General features: G+C 41.6%; 1 protein-coding gene across 6 annotated transcripts in view; it reads right to left on the reverse strand.

Moving 5' to 3' along the window:
- Positions 1 to 158: 158 nt before the first annotated feature.
- LOC137877260 (DENN domain-containing protein 5B-like) overlaps positions 159 to 20238 on the reverse strand; it is a 78349-nt gene continuing 58269 nt past the window's right edge. For 2 of the 6 annotated variants that reach the window (XM_068717052.1, XM_068717049.1), the window contains 14 exons: positions 19489 to 19579; positions 17939 to 18070; positions 16485 to 16637; positions 15241 to 15322; positions 15022 to 15106; positions 13917 to 14045; positions 11832 to 11953; positions 11047 to 11192; positions 8617 to 8735; positions 7750 to 7937; positions 6252 to 6334; positions 5216 to 5342; positions 4759 to 4933; positions 159 to 3759 (listed from right to left, as the gene is read on the reverse strand). In XM_068717052.1, coding sequence (XP_068573153.1) covers positions 3576 to 3759; positions 4759 to 4933; positions 5216 to 5342; positions 6252 to 6334; positions 7750 to 7937; positions 8617 to 8735; positions 11047 to 11192; positions 11832 to 11953; positions 13917 to 14045; positions 15022 to 15106; positions 15241 to 15322; positions 16485 to 16637; positions 17939 to 18070; positions 19489 to 19579 — 1816 coding nt within the window. In that variant the 3' untranslated portion in view covers positions 159 to 3575. Of the gene's footprint in view, positions 3760 to 4758; positions 4934 to 5149; positions 5343 to 6251; positions 6335 to 7749; positions 7938 to 8616; positions 8736 to 10214; positions 10257 to 11046; positions 11193 to 11831; positions 11954 to 13916; positions 14046 to 15021; positions 15107 to 15240; positions 15323 to 16484; positions 16638 to 17938; positions 18071 to 19038; positions 19150 to 19488; positions 19580 to 20238 lie in introns of all 6 variants that reach the window. The other 4 variants (XM_068717050.1, XM_068717051.1, XM_068717046.1 and 1 more) reach the window with 4 other exon arrangements.

Consider the following 20238-nt stretch of genomic DNA (forward strand, 5'->3'; position numbering starts at 1 on the left):
AACGGTCAAAAAATAAACGTATTTACAATAAGTTAAACTTAAAAAACTTTCTTGAACATGTTTCCCTGTCAGAAAATCTTTTTTCTCTCCCCATTTTACATTTCTAATAGATGGAGACATTGTTCACACATGTGTAGTTTATGGACAAACACGCAAAACCCTTTAACACACTGGGTGATTTTATTGAAATAGACATAATAAATATCAGAACACAGAAGTCAGTCTTACACAGACTATTTGTCCGGTGGTATTCACGCCAAGAGCAGGATGCAAAGTCCCCGTCAGTAGCATTTCCTGTTTCAGCCGATCCACTCCGGGTTAATACCAACCCATCACACAACGTGTTCAGGTAGTAAGCAAAGTGTGCAGTAGTCTAACAACAATCTGTTCCACCAGAAATCTTTCCTGAAGCCACAAACAAATCCAGGACGAGACAGAGAAGTCTGTGGGTAGTCCTGGAGGTGAGGCATTATGGGCACAGCAGCAGGAGAGCAGAGGGTAAAAACATGATAAAAACACATCAAGTGGAAATAGTAGTTACTGATTTAAAGACATGAATGTGTCCAGTTATTCCACAGGCTTCATCATCCTTAAAATACCAGTGCTGCTGTCATGGATGAACATTAAATTAATAAATACATGAAGCTGAGACATTCAAAACAGACCATGACAGGCTGTGACACTGAAGAGCAAAAATACCACTCGGAAGACAAGTTCGTACATATGTCAAATTTTTTACCCTTCAAAACTCATCTACCATCTAGATTTCATTAGAGGGGTCGCGATAAATACAGCTCAGACTAGAAATGTCAACATGCAGTAATGAGAGTATTTACACCGTTTCTCAGACAGGATTCATTCAGACAGCAGGAAGTGGCAACAGTGGCAAAATCTCATGCAGCAAATGTTTTACCGTTGAAAAAAAATCTGTCTGAAGAGAAAACCATTATTATAGTTTCCACCAAAAAAGGATGCAGTTTGTGTATTTGAAGGAGGTGGGGGTTGAATTGAATACTTTTACTATTAGGAATGAAGTGTAAGATCCTGTTCTTCCCTTTTTATCTGACAGAGGTCCTTTTGCATTCAAGCAGTGTGGGAATGAAGTTTTAACAGCTAGCTTGTAACATCACACACTGATATCTAATGAATTCATTTTATTGTATGTCCTTAACAAAATAAAGAATAATATTCTATACATTCTATATTATATTTGTAGTTATTGTCGTTGGCACCTAGCAGTTGTAGATGGTAAAATACTGACTCGTGCTGTTTAAAGTCCCAGGGCGTTAGAGCGTCTTTAGCTTTACAGTTTCATACGTTTGATGAACATCCTGCAATCCAGGGCGTTGACAAAAAAATTATTCGATCAAATGAAACTTGCAAAACCAAGTGGGGAGCTCAGGGAGTTTCCCTTTTGACTCTCGTCCTCCTCCTGACCTAACATCAGCTAAAGGGAGGTGTGTGTGGAGCCACAGTCCTCTGTAGCTTCGTATCGCACTAAACTCTGAGCCCGCACACGTTTTAGTGGCCAATCAAGGATTCGATTTTAATCCCCCTTGTAACTGTACACCCGGCATACGCTCCAACTTCCGTTTCACTGGGACTTTAAGTACGACTTAAGCGGTTCATTATAATAATTATATAATACTGAAATTAGATCTGAGATCACGTTCCATAAGTGGACCAAACTGCAAGTTCACTCCAAATTCTCTACGGCTGGCAAATCTATTCAGTGATTACTATTACAGCTGTTATTGAAGTGGCGATATTGGCAAACTGCTAGAAAAGGATAAATTAACGTGTGACACAAATTACACACACACACACACACACACACACACACACACACACACACACACACACACACACACACACAGTAACACAATTCATTGTTGCAAATCACTGAAGTAACCAGTTGATCACTTTGATACAAATCTATGCAGGGCAAACGTGCAGGGCAAACGTATGCATGTAGGTCCTTCAAATATGACACGCTGAACCATACACTCACATCTCTCTCTCACACACACACACACACACACTCACATCTCTCTCACACACACACACACACACACACACACACACACACACACACACATACCATTAAAAAGAGTAGGAATGTCAATGCAGTCACAGGGTTCAGCTTTTGACTCTGAGCCACATCACTGAGAAAGGTTTTTGTGTCCATCCACAGGCTCAAAGCAGAGGAAATGTCCAGCACAAGTCCAGCAAGTCCAAAGAAAGAGAGTCATGGAGAGCCGGTGACTCCACAACACCGCTCTGTAGGAAAGTCATTAGGTCACACAACAAGACTTCATCAGCACCTTCGTCATAATCCTTCCCACTGGAATCAGTGTGTCAGTGCAATGTCCCGTAGGCATGCTCGCTAACGCTAACTAGGGTGCAGGGATGGTGGAGCTGTGATTGCCGGTTGCAGACAAGGAAAGTGAATCTAAAACAGTTTAAGCTAAGCTGACACAGCTAGCACACAGAGAAATGTCTGCTGCTGCTACTTAAAGTTTAAAGAAACACACCCACGGTTCTGCCCCATATATCAGTGTATGTTACTGTCAGCAGTTTTCCAGTAATTTACTTTTAGTTTTTTTTGTTAAATTGAGCTTTTCTCCAAGCAGCCACTGTTAAGTTAATTTCAGTACACTTTTAAAATGAACTTGCAGAAACATTAGCTTACCATTAGCTTGCTGTTTGTATTTTGTGGAATTACATTAGCATTACATGTTGGCAAATTTGAAATAAGTCTGGTGATATTTAATATTTTTCTATGACCCAATGACCCAAAACCCACGTTGGATTTGATAAATGGTCTTCCTCTGAAACATAGAGCTCCATTATCTGTGCACGCTGTTGCACTGGGGGACATGTTCCTTCACAAACAGCTGCCACAAATACCCACTGCAGCACCAAATGTGGATTAATCCGCTGCTGAAAATAGTTCTCAAACAAATGCACTTTTTTCCTACTGTTCCAGTAACGTTTGTCACATACTAAAGTGGCCAGCTGTTTTAGGAAATTATTGAGCATAAAAAAAACAATATATTTGTGGGCTGTTTTCAGTTGTAACCAGTGGGCTTGGAGCTAAGGGTCGGGAATTCAAAGTATTCAGAGACTAACACATTGTTAGTTTGGGTATTTTCCTGGAATGTGTTGACAATAAGAAAAATATAAAATACTACGAGGGATAACAGCAAGATTTTAAGCGTAATGAAAAAATGCAGCCAGTGGCTCCGTGGAAGGTAATGTGATTGGGATTTGTAGTTCATTAAATAAAGCATGATGAAGCAGTGGTTGTAATTGAATTAAAAAGGGTCTTTCAGAGCCACAGGCGGGATAATAATACTGCATCCAGGCTTATGGCCGATCCAAAGCCTCAACCTCTCACATGAAGCAGTGGAACTTGTTGCTTTGGTAACCAAACTTCTTATGTCCCTCACGTCCTCCTTCCCTGGTCATATGACTCATCCCAGAGCCAATAGGCTAAAAGTGGAAGGGTGGGTGCAGTTGGTGGTAGTGAGGGGAAGTATTAGAGGAAAATGAAGAGCTGTCTCTCCTGAGGGCTAAAGGTCGATGCCTTTAACCAGCGAGGCTTCCAGTGTGACGGGGAAGTCGTGGAGTGTCTCCAGGACTCCGATGAGGGTGTTGACGGTGGTGCGGTCTCTGAGCAGAGCCATGTCCTCGTACATCCGCGGGATCACCGGGCATTCCACCAGCAGGGGTAGCCACTGGGGCAGCAGGCGGTCTCTGCACAACAAACAGTGAGATAACGTTTCTACACTGGGTGGCAGGAAGATGCCTACATACAGTATCTGATATCTGTTTTCTGCCACACTGCCATGTTAAGAGTTTGGAATAGCAATTGAGACTCGGCTGTGTGTTTGTTGCGTCTCCTCCAGAGACTTGAGGTCTCGCCTATTTTTAACAGCAGAAACGGTGAAAATTATCTTTTGACATCATACCAGCAACATTACTACAGTAACTCAACACTTCCTGTTTCCTTTTCAAAATCAAAGCCCTCTGCTGTCTTTCTGTGGACATAATCAATTCATAAAAGGCTCCATTAATTATTTCTGTACCAAGCTTTTGACAGTGGATAGTTATTATTCACAAATGAGCACGTGATTTTTAACCTTTTTATGACATTTATAATGGAATCAAACATTATGGCAATTATTAAATGCAAACTATGTAGAAAAAAGGGCCGGCAGCAAAGTTGTCTGTGTGGACACTACACGAGAGACGCAGCAGCTCAGCGAGGGTGAGTTAGATTCTCTAGGCCCCTGAAAACCTCTTTTGTCGGTCAGCTTCTTACCATAACTGATATTTTCAGCCAAAGTTCAAACAGCTTGGGTTATTATCACAAGGGATTTCTATTTCTGTCTGTGCTGTTGTCTCTGATACGTTTCTGTTCTGTGGTTGGATCCTGATTGGACCCTAAACACTCATATGACTCATACTATGTCCAAATATAATGTATGTCAATCGGACATATTGGATCATGAATATCTCTCTTTTCATTAAATGTGTTAATATAGTAAATAAATCGTCTCTGACTTGACATGACTCTTTGGTGTGTGTGAATATTTTAATATCAGAGTTCCTTCTAGAAAAGTGGCATATTGTCTTGAAATGCATTTTCTAAAACATAATTCATCCATTTCCACCCATGTTCTTGGTGAACTCTCTTTACATTACAGAATTATAAACCGTAGGTAGGTGCAGCAGTGCTCTCTTAAAACGTACCTGGCTCCGAGGCAGACCAGCAGCTGGAACTTCCCGTCCTTGCCGATGTTCCTGGGGGTAGAGTTGATCGCGTTGACGTAGCGACAGAGTGACTGACAGGTCATCCCCAGGGGCTCCGCAGTCTCCTGGAGGTCTCCCATTTGGTCAGCTGACTCCATGTAGCCAACAGCCTTCTCTGCAGAGGGAAGGGGGACGACATGTTTCCCAACACAACGTTCTGCAAATCATTAATTTTGTCCCAACATAAAATACTAATCATTGTGCAGCTCCTTCCTTTTTTTTACATATAAATACATTTCTGAACTAAAATACATAAAAAACGTACATGATGGTGCTGCATACACATTGACAAAATCTGGTTCAATACATAAAATTTGACCCCATAAATCACCTAAAATATGCCAAATGAAGTAGCTCATGTTCTTGTCAGCAGATGGCGCTGTCCCTCCACACTCACCCACAAAGTCCCACACAAACACAGTCTTCTGGAAGAGCCGTGCCGACTTGAAGCCATGGTGGAAGAACTGTTCCAGAGCTGCCACCAAGCTGTTCTCTCCACACAGCAGGATGGTGAGGCTGCCTCTCTGCATACAGAACCCCAGGAGACAAAACATCGGAGACACAGCGAGAACAGAAATCAGTCCCCTTTACATAAACTCTACCTCATCCATGGGATTTAAAACAACTCTGGGTCTATAGCTGTTTCTGTTGACAACAGAAACAGTAATATAGAAACTAATTATATAAAGAAAGCCTGTGAATAGTGTGGAAACAAGTTGAGAACAAAAATATTAGCAAACAGTTGACATGAGGTTCATAACCACTACGTGTTAACTTGAATTACTTCTATTCATGAAGAACACCATTGTTTTACTGTCTTCGGTCACGACTAAAGCTAACAACAAAATTAAAAAACCTAAGGTAATGCTAAATGAAATGTCCCTGCTAACTACAGGTGACTGTTCTTAGTCATGCGATCACCACTTCTTCAGACTTTGGTGCTGGTAAGTGCTAAAACAGTGCCACGTTTCTCCAAACTCCACCAGTTGGGATCTACTTTCCGCCCTTGAACTTGATCCTGCAGTTTGAGCTGGTTAACAGAGAAAATCGGAGACAGGAACAAAAAACTGTTGATGCCATACATCTTTTCGTGGTCCTGTGGAATTTGTAGATTTGTAGTGAGGCAGGAGAGAATTTCACGCAGCCCTTTGAGGCAAAAACTGCCTGTGACTACATGGAATCAGTGTTGTCTGGTTCACAGCCTCTTTCAGGGCTCTTTACTCCATCACTCCTCTGACAGAGGGCACTTAAAGTGTGGCCTGAACCGTTAGACCAGCACTTTACTGAGTAAAACATAATGAACACAGTCGGATGGAGACGGAGAGAATTAAATCCACACAGTCTGGTGATGTTTAGAGAAAGTACAGCAGTGATTCAAATAATACAAATCTGGAAATTCATCATCGATTCTGAGAAGGAGATCAGTCGCTCACCTCTTTCTCTGGCTTGTTGAAGTGTTTGACAATGTTGTTTACAGCCTCGCCGATGGCTTCTTGGATTTGGGCTGAAGTCAGTTCTGGAATCAAGAAAACGTCTGTGTTAATATACAAGCAGGGAGAAGCATGGGGGCCCCCTCTTAGTCACTTTTTATGCTTTCTCATGCTGAATGACTTACTTCCAAGAAACGTATGAATGAAAAGAAGATGGTGATTTTGTGTGATTCTTTGTGGAGAAACTCAGTTTTACAGATCTATTGATTAAATCAACAAGTCCAACAACAACGTAGGGATATTAATTGACTAAGAATTTCTTTGGTCAAGGAAAGCCCTACAGAGAAGATCTCTGACAGTCTCCTCAACAACCACTTTGAGCATGACCTCACTGCTATATGACACACAGCACACTGAGTATTTTACAAGTTCATTCCAGTATTTGTAGACTTTAAAGTCAAGGGTTTAGTCATTGTCAGACCATCACTTCATTCCTGTCAGAGAGCTCTGAAATATTGAGTCTAAAGTGAGCTACTGGAATTATTATAGAGCGCTCCAGTGTTTTAATCATTATCAATCAATATTAATCAATTTTCTAAAATTTAAATTTAAATGGTGCCAAAATAATAAGCTCAAAATAAAAAAAGTAATAAAAATATTACTTAATTCAGTTTCCTTATACTGTCTTTAATAGACAGACAAAGACAATTACTAATTGATAAACTTAGAAAATGCTATTTGAGGTTTCCTTTTGCATTTACGTTAAACATAAAGAGAGTGTTCTGAACCGGTTTCTCAAGATGATCTACAGACCTTGTGAGCAGTTTAATGTAGGAACTATTTTCATTGTGCCACACTTCACCCGTCAACCATATCACCGCTGTTGCTACTGCTAGCTCCCCTAGCACCACTGAGCTAGACAATGTCGAGGAGGACGCCTATCACTGCGCAGAAGGATGCGTGCATCTACTCACGGACTAAAGACCCATGCTTGTGCAATATGCAAAAAATTAAGTTGGCTGGTGTAGTTGGGTAGAAAAAAAAAATAGCACCTCCATGAAACTGCTTACTGCAAGATCTGTGGATTATGTTGAGTAACCGGGTCATGTAGTTTTGATTTTGGGGTGAACTTAAAATTGCTTTTTTAAAAGTCTATTATTACTCTGGTGCCACACTCTGGACAGCCTACTGAAACAGCTTTTATGTTGTGATATAATTATAAAGCATTATCTAATGGGTTGGTATAATTACAAATTACAGTATCTTGTAAATAACTATGTAATTTGCTACTAATTATAGGAGGTTAATTATATTTAAAGTCAGTTAAAAATGTGCTAGTTATGTTTTTTGTTGTTTTGTTGTTTCTTAAAATAACATTACAAAAAATGTAATCCAAGTAAGTAATTCATCATTTCTGTGGGGCTATGGGGATTTAAAACCAGGGTGGGTCTACAGCAGTGAGTGTTTGCAGAGCTGCATGTGAGTCCTGACAGATACTCACTGTATCCTCGTCCAGACAACGACGTGATGCTGATGCGTCTGGTCTGGGATGGCGAGCGCTGCAACGGGGGTGTACGGCAGCTTCTCCCAGAATCCTCCTCTCCGCTGGGCACCGCCGGCTCACCGATCAGGACCCTCTCCAGGCTGCCGTCATCCACGCCCTTACCGAGCCACCGACCACATGGAAACCTGGAGGGGTGGGAGACAACAGAGGGCTGAGGGGTTTAGAGGGATTGGTTGATAAACTGTTTTTCTTTTCTTGCCTCGTTGTCCTTACGGTTTCTTTTTTTTCCTCAGCAAGTTCTTGGGACTGGCTTGTACTCAAAAAAGCCACGACGCTTGATCCTTAATAATGCCATGCTTCATATTCACGTGGTGTGTATATTTTAGGAAACTACAAAAAACTCAAAGGAAGTTAAAAAGTTTCTGGAACCGAGACTCATTTTTCTAAAAAAAAAAAACTGTCTGGAATTGATGTTAGACTTGATGTAGACTCATGCTCTTCCTGCTTTCTTTTCCTCACTTTATATTAAGGGAGATATTACTGAGGAATTTATATTTATGATAATTTGGTTATTGTATGTCTAAATCAAATGCCAGAATCTTGAAAACCTATTCACCAATCGCTCCTGATTGTCTGTAAATTTCATGGCAATCCATCGGATAATTGTCGAGATATAAAACAACCTCATGGTGGCGCTGGAGGGAGAGTGAGAGGTTTACCAATATCAGAAGGATTAATCATCTGCGGATAATGAATGGCTGTAAAAAATGTGACTTCATCAGATAGCTGTTGAGATATTTCAGTGTGGGTGGTGGACACCCGGAGTGACCGAGCACAGCCGACAACACACAGCACTCCACTCACTTGTATGTGTGTCCTGTGATCTCGTTGCGCACCATGACGCAGTCCACCAGCCATTTAGCCAGCAGGCCGGCGTTATCGTGTCCCAGCTGCACCGTGGTCAGCTTCCCCAGGTTCTGACACTGAACCCAGACACACAGGGAGGACAAAACCGAATTAATCCAATACTGCAACATCAAACCCTACTATATATACTTTATCAGTGTACAATCAACGGATGTACAAAGGACTGATATTACTGCTGCTGTTTTTACTATCTGACAATATGTCACTGTCTTTAATAAAATCAAAGTTATTTTTCTAACGTTGTTCGGTGTTTCACTATGGGAATCACCTCGGCGTGAAACGGGGAGCTTACAGCGTGCACCTTTCATGAAACAACATACCAAAGGATGTTGCCCCATGGGCTTCTCCCCAAAGCCTAAATAAACTTTAATAGTAGAAAAGGCCTTACTCGTATCTACTAATTCTTGCAAGAAACACAGCAAGTCAACCACTGAACACTGAAAAGGAATGGTGTGCCTCAGCTGGCACCATTCCTCAAAAACCCGCCAATTACCACTGTAAAGAGAGCGAGTGGAGGCGGCCCTTACACTCTGAATGGTGTCAATGACCCGTGCAGGCAGGTCTGCCACGTTTAGGTTCCACCTCTCACGGGCCAAGCCCAGAGCACTACCCGGTCTGTGAACCTTAGAGTAGAAAATCCAAGCTAGCCTAGATGAGCTGAGGCAGCTATAGTTTCTTCATGGGGAAAAAAGCAGAATGATTTGCGAGGAGGTGGTCGACTGTGGTAATATGAGGGGGCGGAGTTATAGCACAGTTCAACCTGTCTGTCACTGACAGACATGCTGTCATTGGAGCTTCCATAGTTGGTCACGCCGAGGCAATTCCCATAGTGAAACATCGAACAACGTTAGAAAAATAACCGGGGATTACGTTAAGTAACCCAAAGTTACTACAAGGAACTTTCATTTTGTGTTGATTTTGGCGGACCCTGTGGACGAAAGTGGTAGTTTCCGAACACAAGAGTCCCTTTAGAAAACCTCCCATTTTACTGGAGCCGGGTCTGCCTCACTCAGTCCTGGTTCTGGTAATCCCGTGCCTCTCTTACCTCCCATCTTTCAGTATCATTATTATCATTATTAAATATAATGATGTTATTAATATTTCGTCACAATTTTCTACATGTTTCTTTATTCTAATTCATGGACTCTGGAAATGAGAATTAGCTGAATAAAATCCTTAATCCTTTTCAAGGATGCTATCCCAGAATTCAATGAGCTGAAGTTTACACACTTAGCAACTCTTAACATTTAGCTACATGAAATATTTATCTTTAATCCAAATATCTTAGTAGTTCTGAGCAGTGCTTATACAGTACTTACAGTGCAGACATAAAATATAATACAGAGAAAATTCATGACTAAGACTGTAGCTAAATTAATTATGGTGTTCTACTCTGAAAACATGTTCTAGCAGGAATTCAGACCATCTATAACCCAATCCAAAGTTAACATGACAGGCTACAGGGGGAATAAGGCGACAAGACAGATGGAGGTAATGGGTGTTGGATGAAAGGTGGAGCAGGGGCTTCTTCTAACCTTGAACAAGGCGGAGATGTGTGTGTGAGGCCTGAAAGCAGACTGAGGGAGATGAAAACACTTGTTAACACAACGGCTGGACAATCAAAACGGTGGTGTGGCGATCTCACAACCAAAAACAAGAACATCAACCATCATGCGGACTGAACAAAAACATTACCGGTGGCAACATGCGCCTGAACACACATGCAGGGTGAGGAGGAAGTGATTTATGTCTCTATGGGAGGTGGGCTGAATTTACCAACAGTAGATTACTTAAATCTTCTCAGCACTCCAATTAATGTCCTGATCAGAACAACAGTCGACTGACCACTCTGAAGGAACAGAGATTTTTTTTTAGGATGGCCTTTGTTTTTTTTAGAATTTAGGGTAATCACAACAACTCACCTGCAGTGTATATTGTTTTATTTATATTGTATTGCTGTTGGATTTTTGTGGAAGTGCACTATTATTCAATATATTGAATAGTTATGTTTATGTATTATTTGATATTATTTATAATGTGTGTACATGCGTATGTATATATATATATATATATAACAATTCAAGACCATCCCCTCAAAAACAAGCATGGTTTTTCCTGGCACTTTAATGAACTTAAACAAGTAAAACTAGCAGTAGTTCTTTTAATGTATGTGCTGCTAGCATGCAGCGTGTGACGGTGTCACAGTGAAAGAGGAGGTTAACACAGAGGTACGGTGCTACAGTGATAGAGGAGGTAAACACGGAGTGTAAGGCTGAACATCATGCCCGACACACAGAAAGCCTGGACATCATCCAAACTGCGCTCGGAGTGTGCTCAGCTTGTAAGAGGTCAAAGGTCACCACTCACGTCAAAGGTCATTTCAAGGACGTTCTTGGGGATCTGCATGATGCCCGAGTCTCCCAGCTCTCCGGACACACACACCCAGGGGTTGGAGGTGGTCATGGTGTTGCTCAGCTTCTTGATGGGGATGATGACGACTCGATACGGGATCACTGAGGGGGCAGAAACACCACAGCAGAGAAATAAACGCTAACAAGCTAATTAGACTCAATGGAGGTAGGTTATCTAACTGGGTCGATTAAATAATGAAATCACAGATTCAGGGCAAACACACTGCAGCAGAAAGGAAACAGAGGACTTTAAAGCATGGCCTGTGGCTGCAGACATGCACACTCTGCATGTACAGTGTTAATTTATCTGAATGGGATTAGCTGGTCTGTGAGCTGAATAATACATTGTGTTTTAAAACTTGATTAAACCGTACATTCATCCTCACGGTTTATTCATACTAATAGCTCAGCCAGTCATTGATCCACATGAATCCATCGAGCAGCTGCAGTTAACCAAATAACTCAGGAGTCAGTGAGGATACTTTCCATGTTTTTAAAAGCTACTGTATTGGAAAAATACAGAACAAAACACATTACAGTGCAAAACTCTATCGTCTATGCTCCCTTTTCTTTAGGGTCCAATCAGAATGCTCCACACTGTCTTATTCTAACCAATCATGGTGTTCTAGCAAGCAGACGTGGTGTTGTACTAATGTTTGAATCGGAGCTGAGGTTTGGATGTTAAGGTGGAAGCTAACTCTGATTGGATAGGGGTCGGAGGTCATGCAAGGCAGAACTCACTAATGGTAGTAAAGACGCTGGTGAAGCAGAAGTAGTCGACGGTGTTGAGGGAGAGCAGGTGGAAGAGGAACTGCTCTTTCTCCTCCTCACTGCGCAGGAAGGCGTAGCGCTTGTACAGCTTCCTGTAGGGCACAGCAAAGCCAGGTTAGGTTCACTTTAGAATATCATCGTCTGCTGTTCAACGTCCGCCCCTTTTCTTTACTGTTTGAAGAACTTGTCTCAGTCTTGTGTTTGCATACCTTTTCATGTTGGGTCAGCTGCTGGTAATGGACAGCCATGTATCAGTAAGTAAACCAGAGAGAAGTGTCTTTTCTTGGTGTTTTTTTTTCAATTCAAATTGTATTAAGATCATTTCTGTGATAAAAAAGACTGGTTTATATTATGTAAAACTGCAAAAAATGTTCACGGGATTCTTCATTTTTCATTGAGATTATGAGGACAGTACTGCTGTACCAACATAAGCCTGGCAGTATACTTCAAACTTATGTACTTAGTTTTGTTCACAATTTATCCAGGGTGGTCAGCTTCATGTGGTGGGCTGGAGTATCGTTTCCACTTTTTTGAATTTGAAGATTCTGAATTGGATAACAGCACTTCATTCATAAATATTATGACATTTCTCTAATAATTTGGCTTGTAGACAAAGCATCTAATGCATGTATTAATATGACTTTCTCCTGTCATTAGGCAGAGCAGGACAGTCCCAGCCCTGTTGGGACCATCTCTTCCACTGGTTGAGAGATGAATGCATCCTACTGAAAAGTTTAGGGATCCTGATGTGCAATGCTTTTAATGGTGTTAAGTTCACCAGACGTGCATTTACCAAATCACTGAATGAATTAAATCGTTTCTCTTGTAGAAGAGAGACATACTACTTTGAAACATTTCTGATAAAGCATAAATGCATTTGTGTGTGTGTGTGTGTGAGAATCTTAATGGGCACAGGCCCATTGCTGCCCCATGTGGCTGATGGGGGAACACTGTACTGTCAGTGGAGCTAAATGGAATGGTAAATGGACTGTGCTTGTATGGCACTTTTCTAGTCTTCCGAGCACTCAAAGTGCTTTAACACTTCATGTCATCATCATCATTCCCCCATTCATACACTGATGACAGGGGCTACCATACAAAGTACCACCCGCCCATCAGAACTATCTAACCATTCACACCCACACATACACCAAATGTACAGCATTTGGGGTTAAGTGTCTTGCCCAAGGACACATTGACATGGACTAGCAGAGCTGAGGATCGAACCGCTGATCTGACTGAAGGACAACCTTTCTATCACTGAGTTACTGACAGTAATCACAAGGTAGCCCCGCCCTAAAGCATACCCTGCTTTATGGTCTATTTGACTCTAAATGGACCATAATTTACTAAATGAACATCATGCTGTATTGAAGAAGACTTGAAACTAGAGATTGAGACAATAAACTCATGTTTACAATGTTTACTAAGGTAATAAATCAAGAGAGAATAATTTTCTCATAGACTTCTATACAATCAGACTTCTTTTTGCAACTGCAGGAGTTGCCCCCTGCTGGTTCAATAGAGATAATGCAAGTTTGAGGCACTTCTGCATTGGCTTCTCTTTTCAGACCCTGAGGCTACGTCCACTTTTTTAATACAGTCTATGGACGGCATACTTGAAAGCTTATTTGGACAAGCCAAACATTGGTGAGGTTTATGCTTTATCTGAAGTATTTTCAAACAAAAGTTTCACTTTCACAAGAGAAAAGACTTCAAAGATGAGGACAAATTAAAACGTGTCTGGTCCGATGAAGAGCAGCCGTCTCCCACGAGGTGGAGGAGAAAGAGATTTAATAACACCTACAGAAGAACTGCAAATATCGAGTCCAAAAGCTGGATAAATGTCTTCACTTATTTTATATAAATACATTTTGTTTTGATTCGCAAATTGGTGTGATTGGTTTACAATAACTCATTTTTTGGGACATGCAATGATATTATAACTGCTGCATCTCAGAACACGGGAATCAATCTCACCCTTATCAAAAGCACAGAACGAGTGTGTGTGTGTGTGTGTGTGTGTGAGAGAGAGTTGATCACATGTGTGCTCACTTGGTTAAGGCATGTCGGGACAGCAGCTGTTTAAGGTGTTGAGAGAGCAGCTTCTTCTCCAGAGACAGGCGGATCCAGGCCCTCGCTCGTCCCACGTCTGTCTTTATCTCGGACATGCTCTGGATATGCCTGAGGAGACGGACAATGGAGGGACAGAAGACAGATGGATGAAGGCTCGTAAAAACAGGCACACCGCCATAAAAGTCCACCCTCATCACCCTGATGATCAGTGACTCTAAGTAATAAACTACTGTAATTTAAGATGAAGCTGCTGGTTTCAGACTTTACTTCAGTCAGTCTGAAGAGGAGAGTCAGACTGTTACTTTTTGCAGTATTAATACTGACAATATTCACTATACGTTACGTAATATTACAATTCTGTTTGTATAATTCTACCACCGCTACTCCTGTCTACTGCATATACAAAACTTATTGTATGTCCTGTCTGTCCTGGAGGAGGAATTCCTCCTATGTTGCAAACTTGCTCTTCTTGGTTTTTACATTCAGTGCACATAGATCTTTGTTCCATAAACAAACAAAGAAACAAACATCTACATGAAAAGTAGTTTGCAAAGTAGCCAGGCTCTATGCCATAACCATGAGAATCCCATTTTGAACTAGAAACCCTGATTTTGAACTATGTAAACAAAATGAACTTGACATGATTCTTAAATCTCCCAGAACAACACCTCAACAACACCTAGGGAAACAGGGGTTTTCTGTGCTACGTATCAAAGAACCCCAGAGACAGCGTTAGGCAGTTCAGCATTTTCTTTTTGGCATAGTGGTCACAGTTACAGAATTACAACCAGTGAAGAAGAAATAGATGTGAACCTATTTTCGGAATGTCACAAACCCCCCCAAAATTACTCTTTGTATTGTCAAAATTGGCCCTGAAAACACAAAAGCCTCAACAACTGTCTTTGGGGTGCCATCTTGGAACACCGTATCCAGTTCATTACATACATGTTATATGTGAGGATGGTGGCGTATTAGAGATGAAATGGTAAAAGCAAGAAAGTAGCCAATAATGAATCTGCCAAACATTTTCTTAACCAGCAGTGTGCTACTGAGGCTGCCATCGCTAGAGGACAGCAACACGTACCTCATATCCTGTATGAGGGACACGCGTAGAGACGGCATTGCTACGGAACAGTCGGACTTCCTCCTCTCAGGAACATTTGACACTGCTGAAGATTAATACAGGATATAATGGCTTTGTTAAAATCAGAGATGTGTTTTAGGTAATGCAGGACAGACAGTGTGTGTGTGTGTGTGTGTGTGTGTGTGTGTGTGTGTGTGTGTGTGTGTGTGTGTGTGTTACCTGGTGATTCTGCCTGCTGCTGCTCCAGCTTCTCCTCGCGGGCCTGGTAGTGCAGCTGGTGGGACCACAGGGCCGACTTCCCCTGAGAGGTCAGAGAACCAGAATCAAGGCACATGTAAAGACAGCTAATGCGTTCACTGATGAAGAGGAAGATTATACACACACAAAGAGGATTTTTCAGTCAATAACCTCTTAGCCTCAATATCCAATATGATCATACAAACCTGATTAACCACAGTGTGTTTATACTGACAGCATGGGTGGGTGTGTGCGTCATCAGATTGTTTTTATTATAAATCTGTTTAGAAGTAGGGTTGTATAAGGTACTTCTCCATAGTCAGTGTATTACCTACAGTAGATAGGGTTTGGAGAAACAGACAGGAGAACCAGCATGGGATCAAAGTAATGTAATGCTGTGGACGTATTTTAGACAGATAAAAAAATCTACATCAGTTTAAGTGTACGCTATATTTAGAATATTGTCATCGCTATACCTTGCTGTCAGACAGCCCTTTCTGACGGGGAACTGAAGCCGTTATCTATGCTCTCTTCAAAAGGCTCCAGACTCCATTGGTAAAAACAGCTTTTTAAAAACAGCAATTTTACCTCAGAACACAAGAGTTGCTGGACTACCGCTGCCTCGATCGGTTAGTTTGCTTGTGTTATTGTGTGACTTTGGTGAATCTGAACTAATTAATAACACAAACAAACTAACCGATCGAGGCGGTGGTAGACCATACTCAGGGTTCTGCGTGGTTAAATTACTTTTTTTGTCAAAGGAGTGGTGAGGCTTTGAAGAGAGCATAAATAACGGCTTCAGTTCCTCCTCGGAAATGGAAGTGGTGAAATTATTCTTTACTTTTTTTTGTCCTTTTTTTGTCCTTTTGCCTTAATTTGATGGAGATAGACAGGAAAGGGAGGGAGGAAGAGAGAGAGAGGAGACGACATGCAGCAAGGTAAGGATTTGGCCTTGGTACATGTAGTGCATGCTCTACCAGGTGAGCTACCAGAGTACCCCAGCCTAAAGTATTCCAAATACAGCGTACACTTAAACGGATATAGATTTTATAGCTGTCTAAAATACGTCCACAGCAGTACATTGCTTAACTCCCGTGCTGGTACTCCTGTCTGTGTCTCCAAACCCAACCTACTGTAGGTAATACACTGACTACAGATATGCACCTCATACATCCCCACTTCTAAATATCCAAACTATCCCTTTCAGTGTATGTATGTGTGCTGACCTGTTTGACCTGCAGCCCGTGGCTCCAGATCCTCTCCAGCAGATCACAGAGGCTGGCGATCAGAGTGTTTTCCTCCAGTCCAGTGATGTTGGCATCACCGTGGCCCAGCTCCACCGCCTCCTGGCCCATCTTCTCCACCAGCATACGCTTGGTCTGAACACACACACACACACACACACACACACACACACACACACACACACACACACACACACACACACAGATAACTATATGGCTTAAAGGCTTTAGAGTTCTAGGAATTATTAATCTTGCTGAATAATTCCAGTGTACTCTGGTGCACAACGAAACACCATGGTTCAAACTAAATATTTCCAAGATGCAGAGAGAATTTGTCAATCATTCTAATTCAAACTCACTTATTTTGAAAAAATTATAATGAACCTGAACAATCCAGAAAATACATAAACAGATGACTGAAAAAAAAATCGAAATAAATAAGTAAAGAATAAAGTAAATAAGTAATGATGAATAAAATTATAAAGTATACCAAGAGGTATTTTAAAATGCAACGCAAACTATAAACAACTATTACAATAACTGAGTCTATTAGCAATGTATGTCTCATACCAGTAGCACTATTTATCGTAATTATGACCACAATTCCATTGGTTCCAGTTACAAAGAGGATGTTCCATGTGTCTGATATCAACTTTGGTTTAAAGTGACAGTGACTGGTGTCGATAGGGGGAGCTTTTGCTTTTCGCGTCATGAACACGTGGTCAACGATAACTTCACAAGAGCGAGGCGGCCACAGATTTTAGAGCCAGGCGCCGCAGTTGCTCTCCACCAACTGCATGACCCAAAGCATGATGGGAAACGTCTGGCTCTCGCCCAATCAGAAAGCTAATTGGCTCTTAGACTGTTGGCTATTAGTCTCATGTTGTGTAAGAAAGGTTTAATCTAAAAGCATATCTCATGTGGTCGATAATAATAAAGCTTATTCATATTTAACACATATCACGACGAGCAGCAAAGTGTTTTACAGGCAGACATAAAAAGAACAAAGGATAGCATACAATGCAGATACACGCACATTTCCACATAAATATATATCTACAAACACACATGAATTAATCCTAACGAGGTCTGTAAACTACAAGTAGCCTACAGATCAGATCTAACAAGAAGTAACTGTTTCTTTGACTTCCTGTTTATTCTTTGAAGGCGGCTGAAAACTGTCCGACATGACCTCAGTTTTTTGTCAACGCCCCCTGCTGCTGCCACCTGCTCTCGTCTACTTTCCAGGCGAGAAGCAGTTCTCGAACGAGCCTAATACCTTTGTCTCTCCCATCATGCATCATTCATGAGGGATGATTACCCTCAGAGCTTTGGGTTTGTGACAGTGTGTGTGAGTAAGTAAAGGTGTCAGGAGGTCACTAATAAATCACAGGTCGTCTCTAAGTGCAGGGACATGCTGTTGTCGTATGTTTCACCTTCATGCGACACTCCTTGAGCAGCCCCTCCACAAACTTCCAGTTGGTCTGGGTGATGACGGCGGGAGACAGATCAGACAGTTTGGGCTGCCGGAGGTTCTTCCCCAGGCTGCGGGCCTCCTGCATGTATTTCTGGAGATCAAAGGAACCGGTTAGTGAGCTCTGGAGAACAGAGCTGAGCAATACAGTAATGGAGAAAAATGCTTTAACTATAGCGCAGACACTAAAAGGTCCATCAGACAAAGATCAATCAGTTGCCATTTTTTTCAAGTGACAAGAAAATCCAACTCAAAGAAGTGGTGTGAGTTAAAAGGAAAGGGTGTGACACAGGAGAGGAGTGAAAGCCGGGGCGTCCTTTAAGAAGGAGTGGGAGTGTTGGGAGGTTTAGTGAGTTGACTTCCCACTGAAGCCAGAACTGAAGTACCACACATTTTCCACAATGTTCCATTGCTCAGAGTGCTTCCTCAAAATAAGAACTTTCCAACTGCTCTTTCTTTGGTTCATTTTAGTTTTTTTTCAGCTCAGAAAACTTCTGAGGGCCTGGTCTGGCCTGGTGTGATTTTTGGCTGCAATAATGATTATTTTGTCCGAACCGGATTAGACCTGACCCGATAAATAGCTGTTTGATGCTATATTAATGCTTTGAATATTACATTTAGTACCTTTAAAGTTATAATATATCAAATTATATAAATAAATAAATATATATATAAAAGTTATTATCATAAAATTAAACCCTACTTTTGACACTCTTTATGTTCGACATAATTTCTGCAGTAGCAATTCTATGTATTTACTTTCACTAGTTATCTCACTAGTAGTAGTTTTTATTGTTAGTGGTGGAGTCCGCCATTCCCACGGTGGACTCAGGTTGCTGACCTGAGCACTAGGGATTGACAGGAAAACAATGCATCCATGTAATCCAGAACAATTTGATCTCATTGATATTGCCTGTGACTGTTTACGGTTCACTGTCAGTACACCACATCAGAGCTGGATTAAACTGCTCCACCCAACCGCTGCTGCTTCAGTGAGAGGTCGGTATGGGGCGGAGGGGTCTGACAGAGGAAGTCCACAACACAGGCAGCTCCTCCACATACCAGGCAGGATGCAGAGGAGGATTTTTTAGGTGGTTTGATAGGCGGAGGGGACGCTTTGTCCCACTCCCAAAACGCCATGGAGTTCTGCAGGACCAGACAGCCCTCCACCTGCTGAGGAGGAGGAGGAGGAGGAGGAGGAAGAAGGGTAGGACCCGAACCCCCGGACCAACAGGAACAGGACACACAAACAGACAGGAGAGGACAGGAACAAAAGAGCAGAATGGAGAGGACAACAGAAGGCAGCATGCACATGAAGTCTTTCAAAAAGGATGACAAAGAAAGCTCAAACAGCAACCAACAGAAAATTCAGATGCAGAGCGAAAACCAACAAAAATATGACGCCATGAGACAAACAGAGAAAATAACGACATGCTTGTACGCTACATAGCATTAGAGAACAGAGGAGGCAACGGGGCAGGTTATGGGACGGTTGTGAGGAGGTTTTTCTACCTCTTTCAGGTCATTGTCGAGACCCAGATGCTCCGTTTGCTGTCTGTGACGGTCTTTCCTTCGCTGAGCTGTCGCTGTCCTGTGAGACCATCTGCAGTTCAAACAATGTGTCATTAGACTAGTTCCAAAAAGATTTCAAAGCCCTTCGAAATGCAATTTATTAACACATTTGCCATTCACAGAATCTGCCTTCCTCTGAGCCAAATACAAGATAGAGGTTATCAAATCATTGCTTTCTCCATAACCCTTCTGTTTGATGCACTTTAAAGAAGGAGTTCAACATTTTGGTGAATAACAATACTCAATTTTGTTTATAAGAGAGATACGAGAAGACGAGTCAAAAAGCGTATGTCCTAAGATTTAAGTACACAGCTGGAGTCAGGATGTGGTTAGCCTAGCTTAGCATGAAAACTGGAGGCAGGGGGAAACAGTTACTGTAGGCTGGCTCTGTCCAAAGTGAAACATAAGCAGATCAGATTGAAGGAACTGCATTCCTGATTAATGTTTGACCAGGAGCCTTTGTTGCATGTCATTCCCCATTGCTCTCCTTTCTAGTCATCTCTCTACTCTCAACAGTATAGGACTAAAATGAACATATAAGTGTACAGAACTATTCCTTTCTTTCTTTCTTTCTGTCTTCATCCTCTCTGCATCTTCTTCTTTCACTTTTTTCAGTGTAACTGTTTTCCTGCAGGTGGTCGAATAGACAGATGGACAGACAGTAAAATAATTAGATAAATGTGATTAAAA

Source organism: Cebidichthys violaceus, unplaced genomic scaffold, assembly GCF_023349555.1.
Source record: "Cebidichthys violaceus isolate CVI_PGR_0920_01 unplaced genomic scaffold, fCebVio1.0.p SCAF_21, whole genome shotgun sequence".
Taxonomy (NCBI): domain Eukaryota; kingdom Metazoa; phylum Chordata; class Actinopteri; order Perciformes; family Stichaeidae; genus Cebidichthys; species Cebidichthys violaceus.